We start from the raw sequence: 21,759 nt of genomic DNA on the forward strand, positions 1-21,759 counted from the left end.
GTGTCGCTCCAGGGTCCACTCCGTGTATCACGCCACGCCGGGTGTTTTCCGGTGCGGCCACGTAAGCGTTCACGTCAGATGAGCGTCCCTCGATCGTGAGGCTAGTGATGCGCCTCGCGACCTGGACGGCCTCCTTGTTCGGCGTGCTCACGATTATTATGTTGGACCCTGTGCGGAGCTTCGTGATCAGGTCTCTTCCCTCGAACTTGTTGCTGCATGCCGCGGATACGGCCCGGGCCACTTGAAATTGCTGGAGCGACTTGACTACGAGTCCCTTCGGTCGCAAAATAATCTTGAAATCGTCTCTGGGGAGCGGGGGCATCCTGTGCCTAGGCTGCCGCTGCGCTCCTTTCCCGTCTTTTTTCAGGGCGCCGGAAGCTGGCGCGCCAGCTGTCGGCGGTGGGGCCGGGGAATTCCCGGCGCTGGCGGCGTTCCGTCCGTTCTTCCTCTGTCGATTCTTTTGGCGTTTGGTCATAACCAATTCCCAATTTGATTCGTCTTCTTTGTGAGTGACTTGCTGCTCTTGCATGGCGGAGTCCTCGATCTCCCCGTCCGCCGAATTCTCGGAGTCGGAGGCGCCGAGGTGGTCGTCGTCCATCTCTTGTGCTTCTAGCAAATTCTGGGCTAGTCTACTCGTCGATGGCTCAAAATTCGGATATTTCGTGGAGCGGGAGTCGGGTCCAGGCTGCATCGCTATCGCTGAGCGGGCCTGGCTGCCCGCAAACGCCCGTAGTCGTGCTAAACCTCGGTAGGCTTAGCGGCGAGTGTTTCCCGTCAAAGTCCGGTAATTTGCCAAAAAATGGTCCTACCGTCTTGAAATCGGTGTCAGGGTGATCCAGCTTGTGAGCTCTCTCAGATCCAACCCAAAAGTTGGCGGCCCGGTGGGTCGAGATAGTCCGTGAGGGTCGGAATCTACGGAGCCCATGAACGTCCGCACTGCTCCGCTTCTTCTTCTTCCGTGACAATATAATTCGCCATCACATTGACAGGTCGCTGTGCTTTAGCAAAGCCCGTGAACCAAGATTATATGTTCTGGTTTTATGTAGAATGTTTGTTTTAATACAGATGAGCGGTGCGCATAGTTTGTTTTTATATAATCCCGTTCACTGGTACATTCATCCAGCGCACATATCGTGCATGCATATCCACAATTGCGTCCGCCGAGATACTGAGCGGCGCAGGCCATGCCAAACCTGGGAAGGCAGGCGGAAATAGCTTCGACTAAAGAAAGGGAAAACATAGCCAGTTTCATTCTTTGTTCGCTCATAACCGAAAACACGTTGTCATTGGACACGACAACAGGCTGACAACAAAATCGGATATAAGCTTTGAGGAAATGCAGCGCAAATTCTTCGCAAAGAATCCGCTTAAAGAAAAAAAAATGTGCCTAGACCACGAACAACAATAACAGCATGACGGTTCCATACCGGAGCGTTGTTCACAAAGATTATTAAACGAGCCTCCTGTACGGCATCCTTATATTTATATATGTTCGGGGTGGGCGTCTATTACTCCTTTTACTCTGATTGATTTCGACAAGAAAGTTTTGGCCAAGCCCATGAGTTGACCGTGCGACGCACTTTCTACCCGCATTTTGCGAGAGACTTTCGTTGAGAGTCGCGCATGGGCAACCCAGCGCGGCACACGAGTGCGTCTGCACAGCGCCGTCGTGCTATACGTGTGGGGCGTAAAGGAAGGCAAAGCGAGCTGCGTGCCGCGCTAAAGCAACGTTCTAGCGTGAACTAGTAACAACCGGGCGTTGCACCAGACGTCCACTACGCTTATAGCACTCTACACCCCAACTGCGGCAACTGCACTGTACTACACATTTCGGGCCGCCCCCACCGTGCTGAGTCGATCCAGCCAGTGCCGGGAGGCAAGAGAAAGCAGTGACGTCACTTCACCGACGGCGGCATTCAGTCCGGTCACGTCGGGGCAGTGCGCGAAACACAGGCGGAGGCAGCGGAAGGCACTACACGCACACACGGTCGACAACAGTGCTCGCACACCACGGCCACATGCTGGCTCCAACGCCCGAAAGAAGACGCCGGTCCTGCCCTTTTCTTGCATCTACGAGAGTTTACCGCCGTCCCGCAAAGTCAACCACAACATAAAGTTTGCTGATTGCATTCATGGTAACAAAGAGAACTAAACGAGTAATACGAAGGTGAAAGAAATGAGTGCACGACACGATCGATGTGACCAAATTATGACGCTGCACAATTTCACATACGGCGATTGTCATAAGTAAGTCATAAGGACTTAACAGTTAAATAAAGTAAAATAAATAAATAAAATATGAAGACGTTGAAAGGCAGCGAAATGATTTTACAGAAATTTAGGTTATGTACGGAAAGGTGCTTCACTTTAATCATGAAACGCCGGGAAGTGGTGAAATCCGGTTTCTGCAGATTCATATAAAGTTTCACTGCGATCAAGCTTGCTGGGTATAATTCAATCAAAAAAAGAAAGAAATTGATTTCCTTTCATTCCATTCCATATCTTTTTTTTTTTTTTTTTTACTTTCAAGACCCTTGAAACGTCATAGGAAGGATTGGAGGAAAACGAAAAAAACAACCAAATAGCGAAAACAAGAACAGAAAGTAGGTTTATAGAGGTGATGACACATTGCAGATTTCAACGTTGACGAATCTTGTATGGAGACGATGGACAATTCTTTCATTCAATTCAAGCCATTCAAGATGAGTGAAAAGACAATTCCCTTTTCGTGCCTTATGCCTTAACCAAGAGAGCTTCTTCCGCGCAGTTCCCGCGTTTGAGACACCCTAGATTACCTGCAACTGATTTAGTGTGCAACAAGTTGCCGCAAAAATCAAAAGCGGAATAAACCTTCACCGAGCGATCAAGGGAAGGAAAGCCGAGAAAAATAAAAACACAGATTTGCTGTGGTTCCGTGCATACATAAATTGGCCCATGCTCTTAAGAACGTAGGTGCGGGATAAAGAGTAAATGTGCTTTTTTAGCACATCTACAACTAGCCCGCCAACGTGTTTTAACCAAGCCACAGGTTGCAAAGCCTTTGTACACAGTTGCCAAGCGCGCCACGAAATCGGTCGTTATAGCGAGGGCCTTGCGAATGCGCCCCGCCAAGCAATTCGCGACACGCGCTTTTGGAGCCGTTCACAACATATTGTCATGCAACGTCGGACAGTGTTTTTAAAAGCAGGTCGTGGTTTTCGTTCGTGCAATCTTTGTTGACGCTTCTTTGTGTGCATTTACTCTGGGCAAGCGCGAATAGAATCCCCATTGCGAGACAGCGGCCGCGTGCGCACCAACCGGTGTGCCTGAACAGTTTCGCTCGCGGCCAGCAAACATCTGCGTGTGGTTCTGCTTCGTCGTTGGTTCTAATACCGCTCGGCATTATACGCGAAAATCGGGGGAACGGCGGCGCTTACTCGTTTGTTATTAAGAACCCCATTGTCACGCTTTAGTGATGTCGAAGGAGGCGAGTGGCCCTCGAATAGGAACGGTGTAATCTCGCTGCTCAAGTGCTTCCGCTATTTGTCTCATCGTGCATTCGAGACACAACATTTCGGACGCCGTCCCACTTGCGAGCCGCATAAGGTCGCGCGACGGTCGAAAAGCGACGGTCGCAGGCCAGTCGCCCGCTGCCCGATCTTCCAGCCTCGCAAACCGATCAGCGAAACGGAAGTAGTGCGCCAGCCTTTGTGCACGCGGCCGTTATTGGCGCGGCGGCGAAAACGAAACGCCCGCCAGCGTGCGAACGGCGTTCTTCCCGAGAGTTCTCGTTTCGAACGAGAAGGTGAGGTGGCGAGTGCCGGTGTCCGCTGCTTGGTCGCGCGACCTCTGCGACTCGCAAGTGCGAAGGCGCTCTAATTCAATCTGAATAAGATTACTTGGTTCGTGAAATGCCCGATATAACACGTGCGTTTGTACCACGGCAAAGCTTGGTAACAGGCATAATCCAGTGAAAACGGACACAGACCAAGTGAGACGGCGAGATCTATTAAGCCAAGGAAAAGGGTGCACGTCAAATTCGCTGCGTTATAAAGTATAAGAACTTAGGAAAAGCGATATCAAGAGCGAGAACGACTGGCTTGCGCCCCAGACATTCTCAGAACTAGCGTATGCACCCGCCACGATGGCTTAGCGGCTAAGGCGCTGTTTTGCACGAGGTCGCGAGATCGAATCCCGGCGGCAGCCTTTAGAAGGGGCAAAATGCAAAGACGCCCGTCTACCGTGCATCGGGAGCACGTTAAAGATCCCCGGTGGTCGAAAATATTCTCGAGTCCCCCACTATACGATGAGCCTCATAATGAGATTGTGGGTTTAACACGTAATAGCCAGAATTTAAAATTCTAAACGTATATCATGAAATAAATGGCATCTCTCACCTTAAGACAATCAATGGATGTTGTTTACGTGATTGTTGGCGCAGACTTCAGAAGACATTTTGATTTATTTACTTGAAATTTTGACATGGTTTCAGGGACATTTGAGCTTCCGAATAAAAATTCAGGTCGGAAAGCAATTGGCACGACATAAAAACATTTCTGTTAAGTACAACTATTCTTATTTAGATAGCTTTAGAGGGTTTCTAATGCGAGCATTCCTCAGCTTGAAATGAATGTCAAAGGGCAAATCGGAGCTTTTGTTGAAAGCTAGGATGAACGAGAGGCAGGCGTAGAGGAACAGAAATTCTTCGCAGAAATGCCCGTAAAGTATACATGGGTGTACGGCGTTGTTTTTGAAGCTCGTTAATGGTGGCCGCGGTAACTTGTGCCGAGGAACTGAAAATAAAACAATGCGCCAATGCCTACACAAACAAAATCAGAGTTCAGTGAGTTCTGGGGTCTTACGCGCCAAAACCGCCATTTGATTTTGAGGCACGCCGTAGTGGGGGATCGAATCCGCATTAATTTTGACCTTCTTTAACGTGCGCGTGTCTCCGTTGCACAGGGCACGGGCACTCGTGCCTTTCGCCCCCCCCCCCCCCCCCCCCCCTCGAAATGCGGACAAACAAAATCAGAGCAAGCATTGCATGAACACAGTCTACAAGCCAAGCGACAGTGTGCGAGTCTTCATTTGTTTCAGTTGGCTAGCATGAACGTCAGTGAATTGCATTGATCACTCTGACGTTGTAATGGGAACGTGCGGCTACGCGTGCGCGAGAGAGAAAGGACAGCGGAGGCTCGCGGGGCAACCGGTAGAGTCGGGTCTCATGTTGTCGAGAAATTGCTCGCCACCAAAAAAAAAAAAAAAAAGAACATGCCTCGTCGACAACTGGTAAGCAAGTGGTGGTTGTCACGTGAGTCCCCCGCCCATCCTGCAACCGCTTCAGCGCCCGCCGTCGACGTAAATGCAATGCATTCAGTGAATGCACTGCGACGTGCGAGCCAAATTCAACTTTACTTTTGCTTATATTCGATGAAAGCCGGGCCGGAAATATGTCTGAACAAAAGACACGACTGTGTCACAATTTGTCAAATATAAATGCGTTTTTCTGTTATTTTGTCACACGGCGCCACCAACGCCAGTTGCAATGATAGTATGTTAGATGCAATCGATAGAAAATATATATATATATCTATGGAAATTTACAGATGCGACAAGCAAGAAATCACTAGAGAAAATGTGTACCATAACACAAAGGGCAGTGCCATCCTGCTACATTTAGGCCCGGGACCAATGCCTGATTGTCTCCCCCACCTGCCTATGTAAAAAAGACAGGCGCAAATATTTCGAAGAACAGGAAGGACGTCTCTGCTCCAGAAAAAAAAAAAGAAAACAATTGCTGCCATAAATGTGCTGCTGTAAGAGAAAAAAAGGAAGAAATAAACCTGTGACAACTATGCATATTGTAATGGGATGCCGTGATATCCATCAAGCCAGAACCGCACAGAACACCCACCTTACAGCAGTGCTGGGGTTGAAAACTGATCAAAGCGTTAAGTGGTCAGTGGTCTATACAAGCAAGCGACGTTGCCAATATTGGCGGAAAAGAACTGAGGTCATTGCAGGCACTCGTAACATAACAAGGTAGCGATGGGCGAAACGGTGGAGAGCAATAGATACGCTAAAGCATGAGTAGCTCACGCAGGCTGGTCGCCCATCTGTACGGCAGCGGATCCCATTACCATCTTCAGTAGCAGCAGTCACACGCATAAGGACAGGCGCAGGCTACAAGCTAAAGAAGCAAGAGAAAGAAGTCACTCCGACACCTGACTGTGACGGTTTTGTTCGAACTTGGAATAATCTTAGAGGAGAGTGGGGAAGCTAAATTAAGGAGAACTCGCGCACAACAAGCACTAGCGTTTGTCGATGTCTACTTGCTTCTCGCCTTGCGCTTCTTTTGTGCAACGAAATGATCTCACCGCGGCGTGATATTGTGACGTTTGTCCCCGCACATTGCGAAATGTGGTGCCCTGCGCGCTGCCGGAGCAGCGAGAGCGGCCGACAGCAGCAGCAGCAGCGTGCGTACTCACGGCGAAGGCGGCGTTGTTCGCCAGCGGAGCGGCGGCGAGCGTCGTCGAGGCTCGACTGCGGCACCGGCAAGAAGCGGGGGCGGACGGCAGCGTGCGTGCGGCGACGGCGCAAGAGGGGAGAAAGACTCATTAAAATAATTTACCCGCTGGCCGTCGACACAAGATTAGCATAATTGCGCGCGTGGAACGCCCCCGCACATCCTGCTTCAACGGCTCCGAGAGGCCGCGCGTGGGTGGGCGCTTTCTTCTTTGCCGGCCGCTTTTGAAAAGCAACAAGCGAGCGAGGGGCGCCACAAAAAATAACAGCATTGTGACGGATTCCCTCTCCGCCTCGGGCGAGGGAGCGAGCGCGCCCGAGGGAAAAATAAATGCGGGCGAGCGATCAATGAAACAGGAAAGGCGGATCGGCAAGAGGTGAGCGAGAGAGATCAAGAACAAAACAGAGAGCGTCTGGAACAACGCCTTCAGTTGCAAAAAACTGACGAGGGAGGGCGTCACCGTAGCCGTATAGCGGCATTACGCAAGGCAGGAGCTGGCCTCCAACCCGCGACTTGTGTGGTTGCGACAAGGCGTACTACTCGCAATCAAGTCGGTTGCTGTGGTCAAGTGGCGATTGCAGCTTAGGTTCGAAAGTTCCCTTTAGTGACAAGAGCGGTTTCTTTGCCTTGTTCTGCTACAACAAACACTAGTATTTTAAAGGCATCAACTCCTCTTTCGCTTACACTGCTTCAAAATTTTCCCGCAAACATCTTGTGCTTCGTTGGCATTCGTCAGCGGAATTGGACACTTTCATTCTGGATCTCATGGAACAGCACGTAAGCATACTAGAGAAACAGAAGGCTCACGAGAGGCAAAAGCTTGTGCCTCGTCTTCAGTCACGAGAGTCGCTTCCCAAATTCGTCTCCACGGACAACCGTGCTCGGCCCACAACGCTAAATTCATGACCGCTAGTTTCGTCGTCTGTAATTTCGCGATGGTCAATTTCCCTCTCTGCGAATCACGTGATGGCGAAAGCACGCTCACGTGGCGCGGTCCTCTGCCGATGAAATTTCAAGCTGCCGTCGCTGTCTTGTTTCCACTGCTGTCATTTATCACCAGTCCGCTTCCCTATTGAACTACACACAAAAAAGAAAACAAGCATCGGAAGAAACAAAAGCGATCACAACATCAGAAACGGAATATATTGGCATCGTTCCTCTCGAGCATCTAGCGGGAGCTAGCTTACGATAACGCATGCACTAGAGATGAAGATGGGAGAACCGCTGGAAAAATGACGAATTGACTTCGCACATTGTAATGACACTCTTAAATTTAGTACCAAAGCATGAAAGAAAGAAGAAAACGGTGCATGATTTAAATCAACCTGCTTCAGCCGGAAACGCGAGGTCACACAACGAACACAAAGTATTAGCTGACCGCAATGGTATAATAATATGAACTTCATTGACCCTCGATCAATGGGGAAAGTATACAGAGCAAAAGCTAGGGCATGTCTGACCAGTTCATTTCTATATATATATATATATATATATATATATATATATATATATATATATATATATATATATATATATATATATATATATATATATATATATATATATATATATACATATATATATATGTATATATATATCTATATATATATACATATATATATATGTCATAAGAGGCCAGCAAACAAAGAACCCCAGGACAACGTGGGGGAAATTATATTTACTAACTGAATGAAAGAAATGAAAAATTAATAGAACTGAAAGTGGTTGCAGAAACAACTTCCCGCAGGTGTGGAACAATCTCACGTATTCGCATTACGCATGCGATGCTCTAACGAATTGAGCTACCGCGGTGCCGTTTTCCCATCCACTTTCCTGGTTATTTATTTGTTTCACTACTAGAACTATGGGAGTGTTAGCTAGCGGCTCCACTCACAAACCTTGGCGGCGGATGTGGAACATCCTTTCTGCCGCAGGTGCCACCAGTACGTGGTCTTCTTGGGTGAAGACAAGTGGTCAATAAACTCGCACATGCTACCCGAAGCCATCAATGTTGCCGAATTGGGAGGGATATATATATATATATATATATATATATATATAGGCGCTTTTTTCTGCAGGGTATGAGAAAATCTGTCAAGTACTGCGGCTGTATTGCACGTCCGATTTCCATTTCTGTTTTGCCTCAGCTGGGAACAAATAAAGCATCTAATAGTTCATTTGATAGCTGCACAGTTTCGGTCACGTGCAATGAGGTAAATCAGGCGCAACCTCGAAATACTCGTAGCAATCAGAACGCACTGCAGGCTTCACGTTACCACCCGCTGTTTTCGTTCTTCAGAAGCTCTGTCCGGCTTAGTGAACAGTACACATAGATTTATAGTTTGCTCTTATCATAACGTGTTCTGCATCATAGAACTGAATTTAGGTTGTCGCCAAGCCGACAAGGCGGCGGCTTAGCACGAAGCGATATTTGGACGACCGTTTACCCATCCCTCCTCTGTTTGCTATAGAGCACAGAAGAAACCGGATATTCACATATGGTTAACCTTCCTGTCTCTGTTTTACTCTTTCTTTCTCTAGACCATGCTCAATGTTGACCGCTAGATTGATGATGACACTAGATTCTAAGGCAACGGAAGTACATCGAAGAGCTCAAAAATAGAGTAGAGAGCGCGACTTGGAACTTCACAGGTATAAGGCTCGTTTTAGCGATATGTCATCGCAGCGGAGGGCGACCAGGGCACTGTTGCAGTCTTTAAGGACAACCGAATCGGACAAGCGGCTGTAGCCGGAACAGATGTTTATAGTGTGGTAAGTGTTACTGTGCTGTGCGGTGACAGTGACCGACTGTGATTGTATGTCCGTGTTCCTTTCTTTCTCTCCACTTTGCTATCACTTTACATCCCCCTCCCCTCTCTCCCCAGTGTAGGGTAGCAAACCGGATCTTCCCATTTGGTTAACCTCCCTGCGTTTCCCCTTTCTTCTGCGTCTCTCTCTTGGTCAAATATATTTTTAAAAACGAGGATCAATTTTTGACGTGGCTGTGCACAATGGCTGGTAGAGTTAAGCTGTCCGTTCTCTTCCCGCAGTTTTCGCACGTAACAGGCACTCACGCTGGCTACAGCGTTGGGCACGAGCGCCCACTTCCCCAAGGGGGGAGAGAGCTTCGTCCGCTCGGCTGTCGCCGCCCAAAGAGTTCAGCCGCGCCGACACACACACGTTGACGGGAAACGCCGCTGTTGGCGTCCATTATTTTTACGTGACACTCGCCGACTTGTTCATGTGCAAGGTACGCTAGATGCGGTGAACGAAATTTGCACGGTAGCAGATAAAATCTCGAGCGGTGTTTCGGTGTGCCATGACAGTTGTTGATAGTAGCCCAGCTAGACACAATGTTACGAAAATAGGTGAGACGACGCTCGCTTCTTTAGTCCTAGCGGTATCCGAGCGGCAACCTTCCGCGCTAAGCGTGATTTAGGATTGAGGAGGGAGTTCTTGTTACGCGCTTCCGAACAACGAGGCCTGCGTCAGACCTGCGAATCTTAGCGAAGGGGTGACGAGTATCCGGGTTGCTCGAACGCGAACGACGTCCGTGCTGAGCGCCACAACGAGAGCCAATGCCGCGATTCACGTAGGCCAACGAGTTTCCCGAAGCGGACGGTGGCCACCAGTAGCAGACGACGGCGGCCGTCTGCAGCGCGGCGCTGTAGCGCATGTGGCGGCGCCGCACGGCGGCTCGCCGAAGCGCTTTGTTTCTCGCGAAAGCCCCGCAGCTTCGACCCGGCTGCAATAGGTGGCGGTGAAAACGCCGCGCCTTCTCCTCGAACACTTACGGAAAAACGAATTTGACGCTGTATTGTAGTACGTTACAATACTCGAGCTTCGGGGCGCACGTGGTGTTGTTCTTTCCTCGTCTTTGTCCGTGTTTCATTGAGCTACAATGGCTTCAATGCATGTCAGCCAGCTCGCCCACGAAGTACTGTCACGAAAGTGTTGCTAGTCTGCAATACTCCACGGCTGCATTTTCCACATGTGCCCATTTGTGAATGATAAGATGTAATTACACAAGCTTTTTATTTAGCCACCTGGAAATACCGTTTATCATGCAGGTATTTTCCAACATTTCCAGAAATATATGTGAAAAGTCGAAAGCGCGCCATATCATACAGGGATGAATATGATTGTTCACAACTGATAATGTGCCCGGCCAATCTACCCTACAACCAGGCTTTACCCAATTACAGTGCCGCTGTCAATAATGGTAGATCAAAATTCACCAGAAAAAAAAAAATAAAACTAAAGTAGCATTTTGCTTTTTCAGTTGGAAGGAATGTCCGCCATTTCTTTTGGGCATGTCGCGGGACGAGGCCAGTCTACAAAAATGTAAGCTGGGATGCGAACTTCAGAACTGACCATCCCGAGGACTATGGACGGTGGTGTATCTTAAAAATGATGACAGTAATAATAAAAGAACCCTGCCCCTAAATTCATTGAGGGGATATTGAGTACAGTTCGGAAAATCGGTCACGTATGCACAATCACAAATGAGCGAAGGAGTACGATCGGCCATACTACAATGAAAGGCACGGTTTAAGAATCCTGAGCTCATCGAATTAAGAAAGATGTTACGCGAGTGGGATTAGCTTCAGAAGTAAATAAAGTATTTTCTTTTTCAGTGCTATTCACTTCATAACTTGTCTAGCTTGATAGTCCGCAGTGACTCTACGTAAAACGTGCATGGTACGTCACCTACGTCCACCTGAAGGTCTTGAAGCAGGCATTACTAGGAATAGTGCTGGATGCAGTAATAAGTGCGTAAATATTGGATAACAGCGAAGCGATAAAATGGAAGCGGGAAGCTTTTCTGATCGCGTACACTAGGCTCAACGCGTGAAAAACAGCCAATGTCTTTTTTTTACTCTGTTAGGCGAGAGAGCAAACAGCACCTTTTCACTTTTTACCTCTTCTGCATGGACTGCGCAAGTGGCCGGCGTGGATCTCGCCGCAAAGCGCGCGGTGTTCAGGTCTCGATGCCAGCCCAGCGGACGGGCTGCGCTGAACAAGCGGCGGGAGGCGAACGCCCCCGAGAGAGCGAAGCGAACGTTTCGCAACACGACGTTGCTGTTGTGCACACTGGAGTGGAGCCGGCCCACGAGGATTCGCAGGTTGGAAAGCAGCTGCCATATTGCTTGTTTGTTTGTTAGGCTCCTAGGCCTTTTTGCTCAGAAAGCTCTTCTCACGCGGAAACCGTTTGCACGCGGACAGCGCGCCATTGTCCTCATCGCCGCGGAACAAAAGCCACCCGATCGACGAGGCAGGCTTTCCTTCGCTGCTCCCCAAAATATGCGCCGCGCTTTCTTCGAGGAAACAGGGGGAGCCATAGAACAACGAAAAAGAGAGCGGGTATAAGAAAACAAAAAAGGAAAGGCAAGCAAAAAAAAAAAGTGTGCCGCTTTCCTGTCCTGCAATGCATTTGCCCAACACAGTTCTGCTCCTCCTCGTGGAACGAATGATCTCGAGAAAGTTTGCGCAACTCTCGGCGCGCGCTTCTTGGGACTTCTTTCTCGTTGTTCATTGTCATCGGCGCTCTTTTTCCGAAAAGAATAAACGCCGTGTTTGACGAACCGTGCAGAGGCATAATCTAATACAGAATACCTCAACATGAAAGACGAGGGGAGAAAGAAAAGAAAAAGAAGCGAAAAGTGCGGCTTTTCGCGGCGCCGAGTGAAAGGGGTGACGCCGTTTTCCATAAAAGCGCGCGCCCGACGCGAGTAAACAAAAACCAGGAGCCAACAATGGAGGGTCTTCGCACAAAGAAGGCGGTGGCGCAACGTTCAGGTACACGCAGGGGACGAAGGAGACGAAAAAAAATTCCGCCAGGCAGGACAAGGAGGGGGGAGGTGCAGCACTGACGGGGGCTGCATTGTTCTCCGCGCACTTCGGAGCCCCTCGGCGGGAGGACGCTTACTTTCGGCAAACGGCCACTAACGCCACTTTGCCTCCTTTTTCTTGACAGTTTGGATTCGGCAGAAAGAGGAAATGCGTATTCTTACAGCGTTCTTTGATTTCTTTTTATTAGACGACATAATCCCCTTTGCCGTCATAAAGAGGCACGCTTCGTTCAAACTGCCCGCGTTGTCGGCATATTTTTCTTTTTTCTTTCGAGGACATCCCGATGGGACGAGAGGTCCCAGTAAATACCACAACGAATATTTGCGTCCACGGATGGCTGTTTTCTTATGGTGGTCGCATAACCTCGATGGAACAGAAGCCGAGAGACGAAAGACGTCTGTGAACGCTGCGCGCCTTTCTATCACGCAACAGAGCTCACGACACGGTGCAGGCAATTCGGTACAGACGGCGCTCACATTACACGTCCAATTTCATTTTTCCATCACCCATATATATTCAAATTTTTACACACGAAAATCGAAGAAAAACACTAGCATACAATTAGCGTGAACTGTAATCAGAAAGCAACGTGCTAACAACGTGAAACATCGATCATTTGCGGTGTTCACAGAAAACCAGACGAGGACGAAGCGCTTCGTTCGTCTGCTGCGCACGACTGCTTCGCGGCGTTCGAATGTCAGTTGTCTGTTCGGCGAAAGAATCGCGCGTCGAAATGATGCACAGTTGACCCTGTTGCCACCAAGCTTCGAAATTTGTGACGGCTCGATAAATTCCCTTGCACTCTCACTAACTGAAAAAAAAAAAAGGGGGGGGGGGGCGGTTCCCGCCTGCGCAAGGCAGACAAGAAAGCCCATGGAGGTGTTTTATTTCTCTTTAATCAATGGCTAGTCTATCAAAAGTTTGTGTTATCCTTAGGGCTTCTAGGAGTCTGCCTATCGTGTTCTCGCGCTCTATAGTTGGCGTAGTTGTCCTTCACCTTGATTCTGAGCCATGCTCGCGCGTCCCGAGCAGCGCGTCCTTGCAAATAAATCAGTGAGTCTGCCTAGCTCAAGACACGTCGTTTTGCTATATGACCTGATTTTGGTCAGTATACACGAGTACGTTGTTTCTCAGTCATCCTCTTTCCAGGCGCTGCTTTCCATGCGCTAGCAAGTTATGGCTTGGCGAAGGACGCGCTTGCCTGCGCCAAAACATTCTGTATTCTTACAGCCGACTGCTGTCTCTGCCTTTTGCAATCAGATTGCACACGTGTCGCGAAGATTGTTGTAAATTGTATACGTATTGTGCGAGCACCAACAAATACGCTGGAACCTTCCATGAGTCGCACATATTCAGCCGGCGCGTTTGAACCACAGATCAGGTTCCGACGATCGCCGACTGTGATCGACGCTATCGTTGCGCTTTGAGCGCCACTTGCTTCTCTGGGCACAGGTTCACTCAATAAAGAGTTGGTGTCGAGATTACGGTTCTTGCTGCTCAGTACTTCACTACCACGTGAAGATCCCTTGGGCGTCGACGCTGCATCCAAGGAAACGCCACAAGCGTTAGATGGCGGGACCCCGGCTGCGTCGTCGGAGAGCGTCTCTGTGGGCTCGGTATACCGCAGTTCTAGCGGCTAGATCTTGCTTCACCCAGGTTGAAGCTGTCTTCGGCCTGAGACAAATAGCCACGCACGAACTAAGTGCTTTAGCCCTACCCTCTGGAAGTTGCAAGCGAGTTCAGTGACGTTGTCATAGCTCCCCACCCAGTCACACCGCGTATACGACCACTTCAAGGCGGTTGTTCTATACAGCACGCGACGAGGCTAGCGAGCGAAGTGGCTTTCACGGGCTGGCCGTCAAGACGGAACAACAGGCACCCGTCACAGCTGCTTCGCTGACACGCGGCAGCTCCTCAACGGCTGCCACTCGGTTCATGGACAGCCTGATTATTCGCGAGCTCTTTCTGCAACGTCTACCGCACAACGCTGTAGTCGCACTAGCAGCCACAATGCCTGATTTGCCCCTGGGAAGGCTTGCGGCGCTCGCCGGCCGTCTCGTGGATTACGTCACAAGGAACACCGTGGCTGCGACAGCCGCTTGGCCGTAAGCCTCGAGGCTCGGGCATGGCGTGTATGGGAGATAGCTGAAGGGTGACCACGGTGTCGCTTTATAGGGGCCCTGCAGTGTGTGCACCCCACGTGTCGGCAATTCGGAGGAAGGTATGCAATTTTTCGGAATAACAATGCTGCGAGGAAAGAGTTGTTTCCCATTGATGTCGTCGGCTTGTGTTTTGATGGCCCACCGAGCGAAAGAACCGCCGCCTGTAGCAGCGAAACGGCAGCCAAATTTCCGCTGGCTGCGACGCCACGTCACCAGCGCGCCCCGAAGGAGCGACCTCGGCGACGGGAGGCGAGACCGGCCGGCGAGGCAGTCGCGCCTAACTGCCGCCGTCTCGCTTGCGCAAGCCGCCGCCGCGCGGTGCGCACATCCATACAAGACGTAGGATTTCGCGCCAGACCCGAAGGTATAACATTCAGAAAAAAAAAAGACGACCATTATGACATGTTTTTACTGACGTTTCGGCCGGAGGACTGGCCTTCGCCGGAGTCCGACGAAGGCTCGTCCCCCAGCCGAAAAACGTTAGCCAACATGCTAACGTAGAAACTGTGCAACAAAAGTTCACCGACGATTACGGTACTCCCTAATGTGAAATTCGGGTGCAGCTTATACGTGTTTTCATTTCGCCTTATATTGGCTAGCGCGGACAATCTTTCTCGTGCTGCACGTTGCAAACGGAGCCAGGTGTGCCGCGAGTGCTGCGCTAATCGTGGCGCCGAGGCGCCATTCAGAGCAGCAGCCGCCGCCGCCGCAGACAGACCTCCGCTCATGCAGCGCTCTGTTGACGCGTGCTACTCTGGCGGGCCATCGTCGCCGCCGCAGAGCCCGTCGTGCGGACCACTACGCTTCTCGCTGTATCCTCCTCGTCCGCTTTCCGCCTCGCCCTCTCTTCGTTATCGCCGTGTTTTATGAGCGTGCCCTCTTTCATCCTTTTTGCGGTGCTCGTTCGCTCGATTACGAGGACGCCGAGGGACTACGCCGACGCTTGCCGCCGGAAGGGGTGCCTAGCTGGGCTCCAAAAATAACCAGCAGCAATATAACCGCAAAACTCGAAATCAATGCTCGCAACGCAAGACTCCCAGGACCACTCAGCGGCGTTCATTTGGGCATTAATGCTTTCGCATTCACAACTCATAAGAAATGCTCGCATTTTTTTCTATTCCACAAGCAGAACTTCTCTGCGCTGTCGGGAATTTTATTGAAGGCTTTCGTCAAGTGACATTACAGAATGATACGGATTTATCTAATGACATTTTTTTTTCTTTACAAATGCTCAGTTCTTTTTCTTTCATAAACCGTCAATAATATTAGCGAAGCTTTTGTGGGAAGGAATGGCGTGTACATCGGGTCTTCCATAGCACCTCTTTTAAAGGGAAGCTGAAACACTTTTCGAAGAAAGTGAGTTTCATGCGGCATTCTACAGTTTTTAGTCCATTGAACACGAATATCTACTTTAAATATGGCGGAAACAAACGCAAGCGGCTGTTTTTTGCAAGAAAATGCGCACCAGCGCCTCAGGGCATCGCGCGAACGCCGCTGTTGCCCGTGATTGGTCGGGGCCGCTGTGACGTCATTCACGGGGATTACCGGTCGGCACCGCCGTTTCAGAGCGTGTATAGGTGTTCTGTGGTAGCACGCTGTCCTGGTCTGGCTTCACAGATGAGTTGTAGGCATTATGGAACGTTCTCGCGGTCTCGGACAGCTTGTATTTTCGCCTTACATGTTCGAACCGATAGCCGATACAGAAAACGATGGAGGCAACGACGATGTTGAGTGTGCCAACAGCGAGAACGATGTGTGCACCTTCTCGCGCATTGGAAATATTAGCTGGTACGTGTTTTTTCATGTAGCTGCACCTTGCAATGAGAGGAGAAAAAAACGCGCTAAAGTGTCACTGGGAGCTTGCTGTGGAAGAATGCCGAAGCTCTAACTTCTCATTAGACTGTAAACACGGGTGCAATTAATTCCGCGATGTCAAGCAGCTTGCCGCTGCTTGTCTAAAGTTCGGTGGTTTTTTGCGTGTTGATACACGATCGCGAACATAAGTGCCGCGTTTCAAAGCGCCCACATTCAGTGCTGCGAGGTAGTCATAGAAGTTGCTTATCATACACATCCAGGCCGAGATGGCCAGGGGGATTATATGTGCAATATTCAGACCATGGTTCGACGACTTTACGATTGTGGCTCGATCAAGAATCGGTACGCGTGCTGCATGCTAGTGTTGACATACAGATATTAGGCAGTTTTAGCACCGCCGTGTGGCAAACACGGTAATTTTACGGTAACTGCAACCGTACGTTGAATGTCGCTAGGCAAGCCTATAGCAACGCTAGCAACAACGCGTTTCCGCATTGGTACCACGTAAGGCTATCCGGCTACGCTAAAACTGTCTTACCAGACGTTCACGGCTGCAAATGTTCGCAGTTCTCGAGTGCATCAATGTGGGCACCAGAATTGGAATATCGATTGCCCGCATTATTGTCAAGCTCCGATGATAATCCCTGTCGCGGAAATGGTCCGAGCACAGCACAGTTGATTTAGTCGGCACGAAATTCTCTCTCCTCACCGCACGGACCCACTGCGCTGCAAGGTTCTTGTCCTTCGGGAGCATGTGAAACACCACATCGTCTCGTCCGCCTGTGTTCGCACAGCTGCACAGAACGAGGGCATGTGGCCACCCTTGGCTGTAGGCACTAACGCAGCACAGAAAGGAGGCACAGTTCACGAAAATCGCAAAAGAAAGCAAACGTCAGCGGCGGCAGATCTCTCGTAACGTCGTTTAGTAAAGCGCCGGACGGAAAGAAACACGCCAGCACATGCCAGCACGCTGGTCCGCCGGCACGGTCCCCAGGAATGACGTCACTCTCGCCGGTTCTCTCACCCGGCACTCCGGGAAGCGACGGGGGCGTGTCCGCGGGGGGGATTTAGAAAGCAATTTCCGCCCCTTATATAAATAACACGAAGAAAAAAATTAAGAACCGTAAATTAATAGGTATGTTCTTCCTAATCCCAGCAATTCATGGAATTTGAAAACCGTTTCAGCTTCCCTTTAAGAGATATTTTCTCATCTAGATGGGACAAACGTACCTATAGAAGCAAACATGGCTGACTTGGTTAAATTGATCAAGATAATTACGCACGCAGATGGGTACCTTGGAATGTTTCTATCTTTACGTCACTATGGAAAACGGCATTGTTGTGAATCATGCTTAAAAATGATTTCACTCTTTCGCGGGGTGTTCAAAGATGCGATGCCAGTGAAGGGGTGCGTGGAGCTGCTTTGCGTCCGTCCACTATTTAGTAAAAAGACTCGCGTGCTAGCTACACGAGTCGAGGAATAAGAAAGAAATTCTGCGATATAACTAAGCCAATCTTAAGATAGTGCTGTGAGGCACTGCTGCACAATGCTCATTGCGACTCGCAGCAATTTATGCGACTACCAGGTGAGCGATAGTGTGACAGTGCAACGTTTACGTTATAGGTTTCAATCAGAACTTAACGTACTGGTCCTTGAGGCATTTGCATAAAAAGAGGTGATAGTTGCATCAGCACGGTTGGCCTAAAAAAGAAAGAAATGGAGCGTCTCAGTCAGAGGACGAGTCGAACGCATGCGCGGTAAAAAAACACGTTTTTGTGGTCCTCGCTTGTGTAGCTTCGTGTTAAGCAAATTTCAGTAGTAGCGCCACCTTTAACGCGTCTTCCCTCTGAGTCGCACGTTTCTGTCGCTCTCTTTACCAACAATATCGCAACCAACTAGCCCATTGACTTAAAGTAATTCGTGTTTAGTTTAAAGCTTCTTATTTTTGACGTGATTGTATACATCGAATATGGGTATCCGAAGGGCCTGCTATGGAATACGAACGAGCCTTTACACTTCAAAAGGAGTAGTTCGGCTCGTTGACGGCATTTTGTTGTTCGTTGATGAGCCGCAAACCTCCAATCGCCATAGATGGACAGAACGTGAAGAGGAGCCGTGGAAGGTGTAAGAGCCGAGAGGAGGAACGTGTAGTTTGCGAGTGCGTTATCACGTGACGTGACAAGGAGAACCGACGCGTCGCGGGAACATGCGGCGTCAGCCTCAGCCGGAGTTGCGTGGGTCAGTCGGTCTGACGCCACCTGCTCCTAGGATATGTCCTTGCACGGCGCTCAACTTGCTTCATATGAAAAATGCCTCCTAAACGAGTCCCGCTAGGAAGAAATTCGCTGTTCTGTTATACAGATAGCACGCAAGAAACGCGCGGTGACTGAAACAATATCTGCTACGTCGTATACGTGGATACGCCGTCACAGTTGTCAACGTCAAAATATCCAGATAGCGAACATTACCGATAATTATCAAAGTCAGTAATAGATTTCTGGAATTAGGTTGCATTACTGCGGCATTGTACGATTGAATATGAAAGAAGCTATTGCAACGCAGCGGAATTTCAGAAAGCAGTACCCGTAATCACTTGTTCATTTAACTATACTTCAAGTACCCTCAAGGGTTACGCACTACAGAGGGAGAGGCGGTATGACATAAAAAGGGGACACATAATGTGAGAAATTTTAGAAATAATAATAAATCAATGAATCAGACGCAGAAGCACTCAAGAAGTAACATATAAGACATGATAAAGAAGCATAACGAAATACTGGGCAACATACCTAGTTATTTTTATAAATTGGTTATTTCGAATGAACGGGAACGATTTCTGCCGAGGTTCCCTATGAACGGAAGTTTGCTTGCAACATTTCCTAGCTTTAGCTGATTTGCATGAAATTGAATTATCTTGCCTTGCTACGCTTCGCTTTCTTCTTGTTCACATAGAGAAAATGGTGCAGATGTGATGCTCTCTTAGCTTTTTTGCTTAGGCACTAGCTGGGCATAGAATGGACCTGCAGGAATAAGGCGCCGCTTTAGATTCCACAAGACCCACATGAAATATGCCTAGGAGACAATCAACCTTCCTCTCTCTGCGGTGGGGCGAACACAACGGCCGGGCTCGAGAATAAGCGGCTCTTATTCCGCAATGAGTGGCGCGACGCCACGGCGTTGTTCCTGCTGCGCCCAATGTGGAGTTCTCTCTTTTAAACAGGACAGTATGAAACAGAGTCCCGCTCATAAATGTTTACGCGGCGAGAGCGCAAGGTTCGGGTTATTGGCAACGAAGAATGTACGAAAGATTTTCCGGTGTTGTGGAGAATAACAAAGTTTTGATATTGCCGAGTCTACAATACTTCCGGAAAGATTATTGTCTTGCAGAGCCCAGTGTTGGTGAAATCAGAACACCTGTGCACGGTGGTCACCGCTGTAATGCGCCAGCTGGCAAAGTTATTACCGTTCGCCAGAATTTTTAGGGCTTCATCGCACCGGCACAAGTTGTTCTTTTCAGTGTTACTCAAAGGTCAGCCCTCGCAGCCCATCCTTCGGGGGCGTTAGATGAAGCCCCTTCGACTGTACCAAGCTGCCATTTATATTCACTTTAATTACTGCCCCGAAACAACAAAAACACAACAGTTTGTCATGTGCCCTTCCTGCCTGTGTACCTCTTGTCGCGTTTTCTTTCTTTCGTTCGTTCGTTCTTTCTCTCTCTCTCTCTCTTTTTTTTTTTTTTGCACTGTAACGCGAATTATGCGCTCTCCATGCATGGGGAAAGCCCGTACGCGCCGACGTCGTCAGCGGCGTCGTAGACATCGCGTTCCCGTCGCCCTATTTCTATCTAACGAATGCATGTTGAATGCAGCGACGTTAACCCTGCTGAAGATCACAGTCGGGCTGGAAACGCAGAAGTAGGAGTAGGCAAAAAGAAGAAAAACAAACGCAATCAGGAACACTCACACTGGGTCCTCCCATCAAGCTTTCGAAAAAGGCAGCGTACTCGGTAAGACCGTCTTGGCGCCTTACCTGCAAGAGAAGTACAAGGACACAGAAGTTCATAAACGAACAGATTGTCGTTCACACACTTGGTTACCATGCCACCCCAGCAAACCATTCAACGAAGTAGCCGTAAACGAGGGACACTTTCCCGTCTTCCTGGCAGTCTCAAAACGGCCGGAGCCCCGACCACGAGCTCAGACGACATGAAATGAGGCAGCTTCGAAGCACCTAATCATCTAGGATGAAGGAACCAAGGTTTCATAGGAAACAATATGAAACTGAGAATTACGAAAACAGATGGAACAGAAAAGAAACGCAAAAAAAAGAGAAAAAGAGACAACCACGAACATTTAATTTTTTTGCAATCCATTGGCGTGTATGTTCGTGCCCTAATTTGCTGAGTTGCCTAGCACCTTCTTTTTGCTGGGCTGAAATTGGATTGTTCAACATCTCGCGCACATTGCGATGTGAGAAATGACCACGATGCTAGGTTGTGCTAGTTGGTTAGACACGAGAAAAATAAAGCAGCGCGCAAGGCATCAATGAAACGGAAGTACCTGCCTTGCCTTTCCTCCGCGTTTCTCGCAGTGACTGGCGTTCTCTTTCTTTCGCGCTAGCTAGCGCAGATATGCCACAGACGTTTGTGAATATGAGTAACTTTTGTCCGCATAGTATATGCGTGGTCGGAGTTGTCCCAATGTAGTCACCACTACAAATTTTTTGAAGCGTTGACGCCAGGCATTATGACATTCACGTAAGGAGTCACATTAAACGGAAGTTGCGCTTCATCCTGCGTTTGGGAAAACCTGAACCGTGGCTGGACTGAGCGTAGCGCATGCGGCGACGCTGAGAAGGCGCTTTCGTTTTGCTTCCGCCGAATGAACGGTGCGAAAAAAGAACTCGTGGGCGTGGATAGAATCGCGAGCGACGATTTTCAAAGGGCGTCACGAGCTCTCCCCTGAAGGGAGGCTTCTCCGCCAAGGACCCGAGGAGAATGAGTAAATACGAGAAGAGCGGCCTGGGCGCAGAGAAGCGGGCATGCACCGCCAAAGAAGCGTCAAAAATGAACGCAGGCGGCGGGGGCAAGCGAGAATGCACTTTCTGGAGCAGCCAATCAGAAGACAGCACACGCGCTCTTGCTCTCTTGCTGCGAACGGAAAGCGACGCTTTTGATCTCCTCATTTTAATTAGAAACTGCGGGTCGGGCTTTGCACCGTGGAATGGGAGTTACGGCAGACAGTAACACAGGGACACAAAACAGGTAAATTCTACTTCGTGCCAGTTCATTCGGGAAAGACCTCGTTCTAAGCTCAATTCGCAGACGCTTGGGTATTGTCTGCACACGCCTTTTCTGGAAATCGTAGGTTGTTTACTGATCACGCAAGTTTCTCTGAGACGGTAACGCAGAAATGGCCGTAGCG

The 21,759-nt window shown here is 49.3% G+C and overlaps 2 protein-coding genes across 5 annotated transcripts in view; one reads left to right on the top strand and one right to left on the bottom strand.

Moving 5' to 3' along the window:
* nab (NGFI-A-binding protein homolog) overlaps positions 1-21,759 on the bottom strand; it is a 941,120-nt gene that overhangs the window by 694,130 nt on the left and 225,231 nt on the right. For 2 of the 4 annotated variants that reach the window (XM_072288148.1, XM_072288145.1), the window contains exon 3: positions 20,300-20,365. The exons of 1 other annotated variant lie outside the window; for it this stretch is intronic. In XM_072288148.1, coding sequence (XP_072144249.1) covers positions 20,300-20,365 — 66 coding nt within the window. Of the gene's footprint in view, positions 1-6,467; positions 6,702-20,299; positions 20,366-21,759 lie in introns of those variants that run through there. One more of the 4 variants, XM_072288147.1, reaches the window with a different exon arrangement.
* Positions 1-21,759, top strand: part of LOC129384585 (uncharacterized) — a 148,470-nt gene that overhangs the window by 30,680 nt on the left and 96,031 nt on the right. The gene's annotated exons all lie outside the window — the stretch shown is intronic.

Source organism: Dermacentor andersoni, chromosome 5, assembly GCF_023375885.2.
Source record: "Dermacentor andersoni chromosome 5, qqDerAnde1_hic_scaffold, whole genome shotgun sequence".
In the NCBI taxonomy this organism is placed as follows: domain Eukaryota; kingdom Metazoa; phylum Arthropoda; class Arachnida; order Ixodida; family Ixodidae; genus Dermacentor; species Dermacentor andersoni.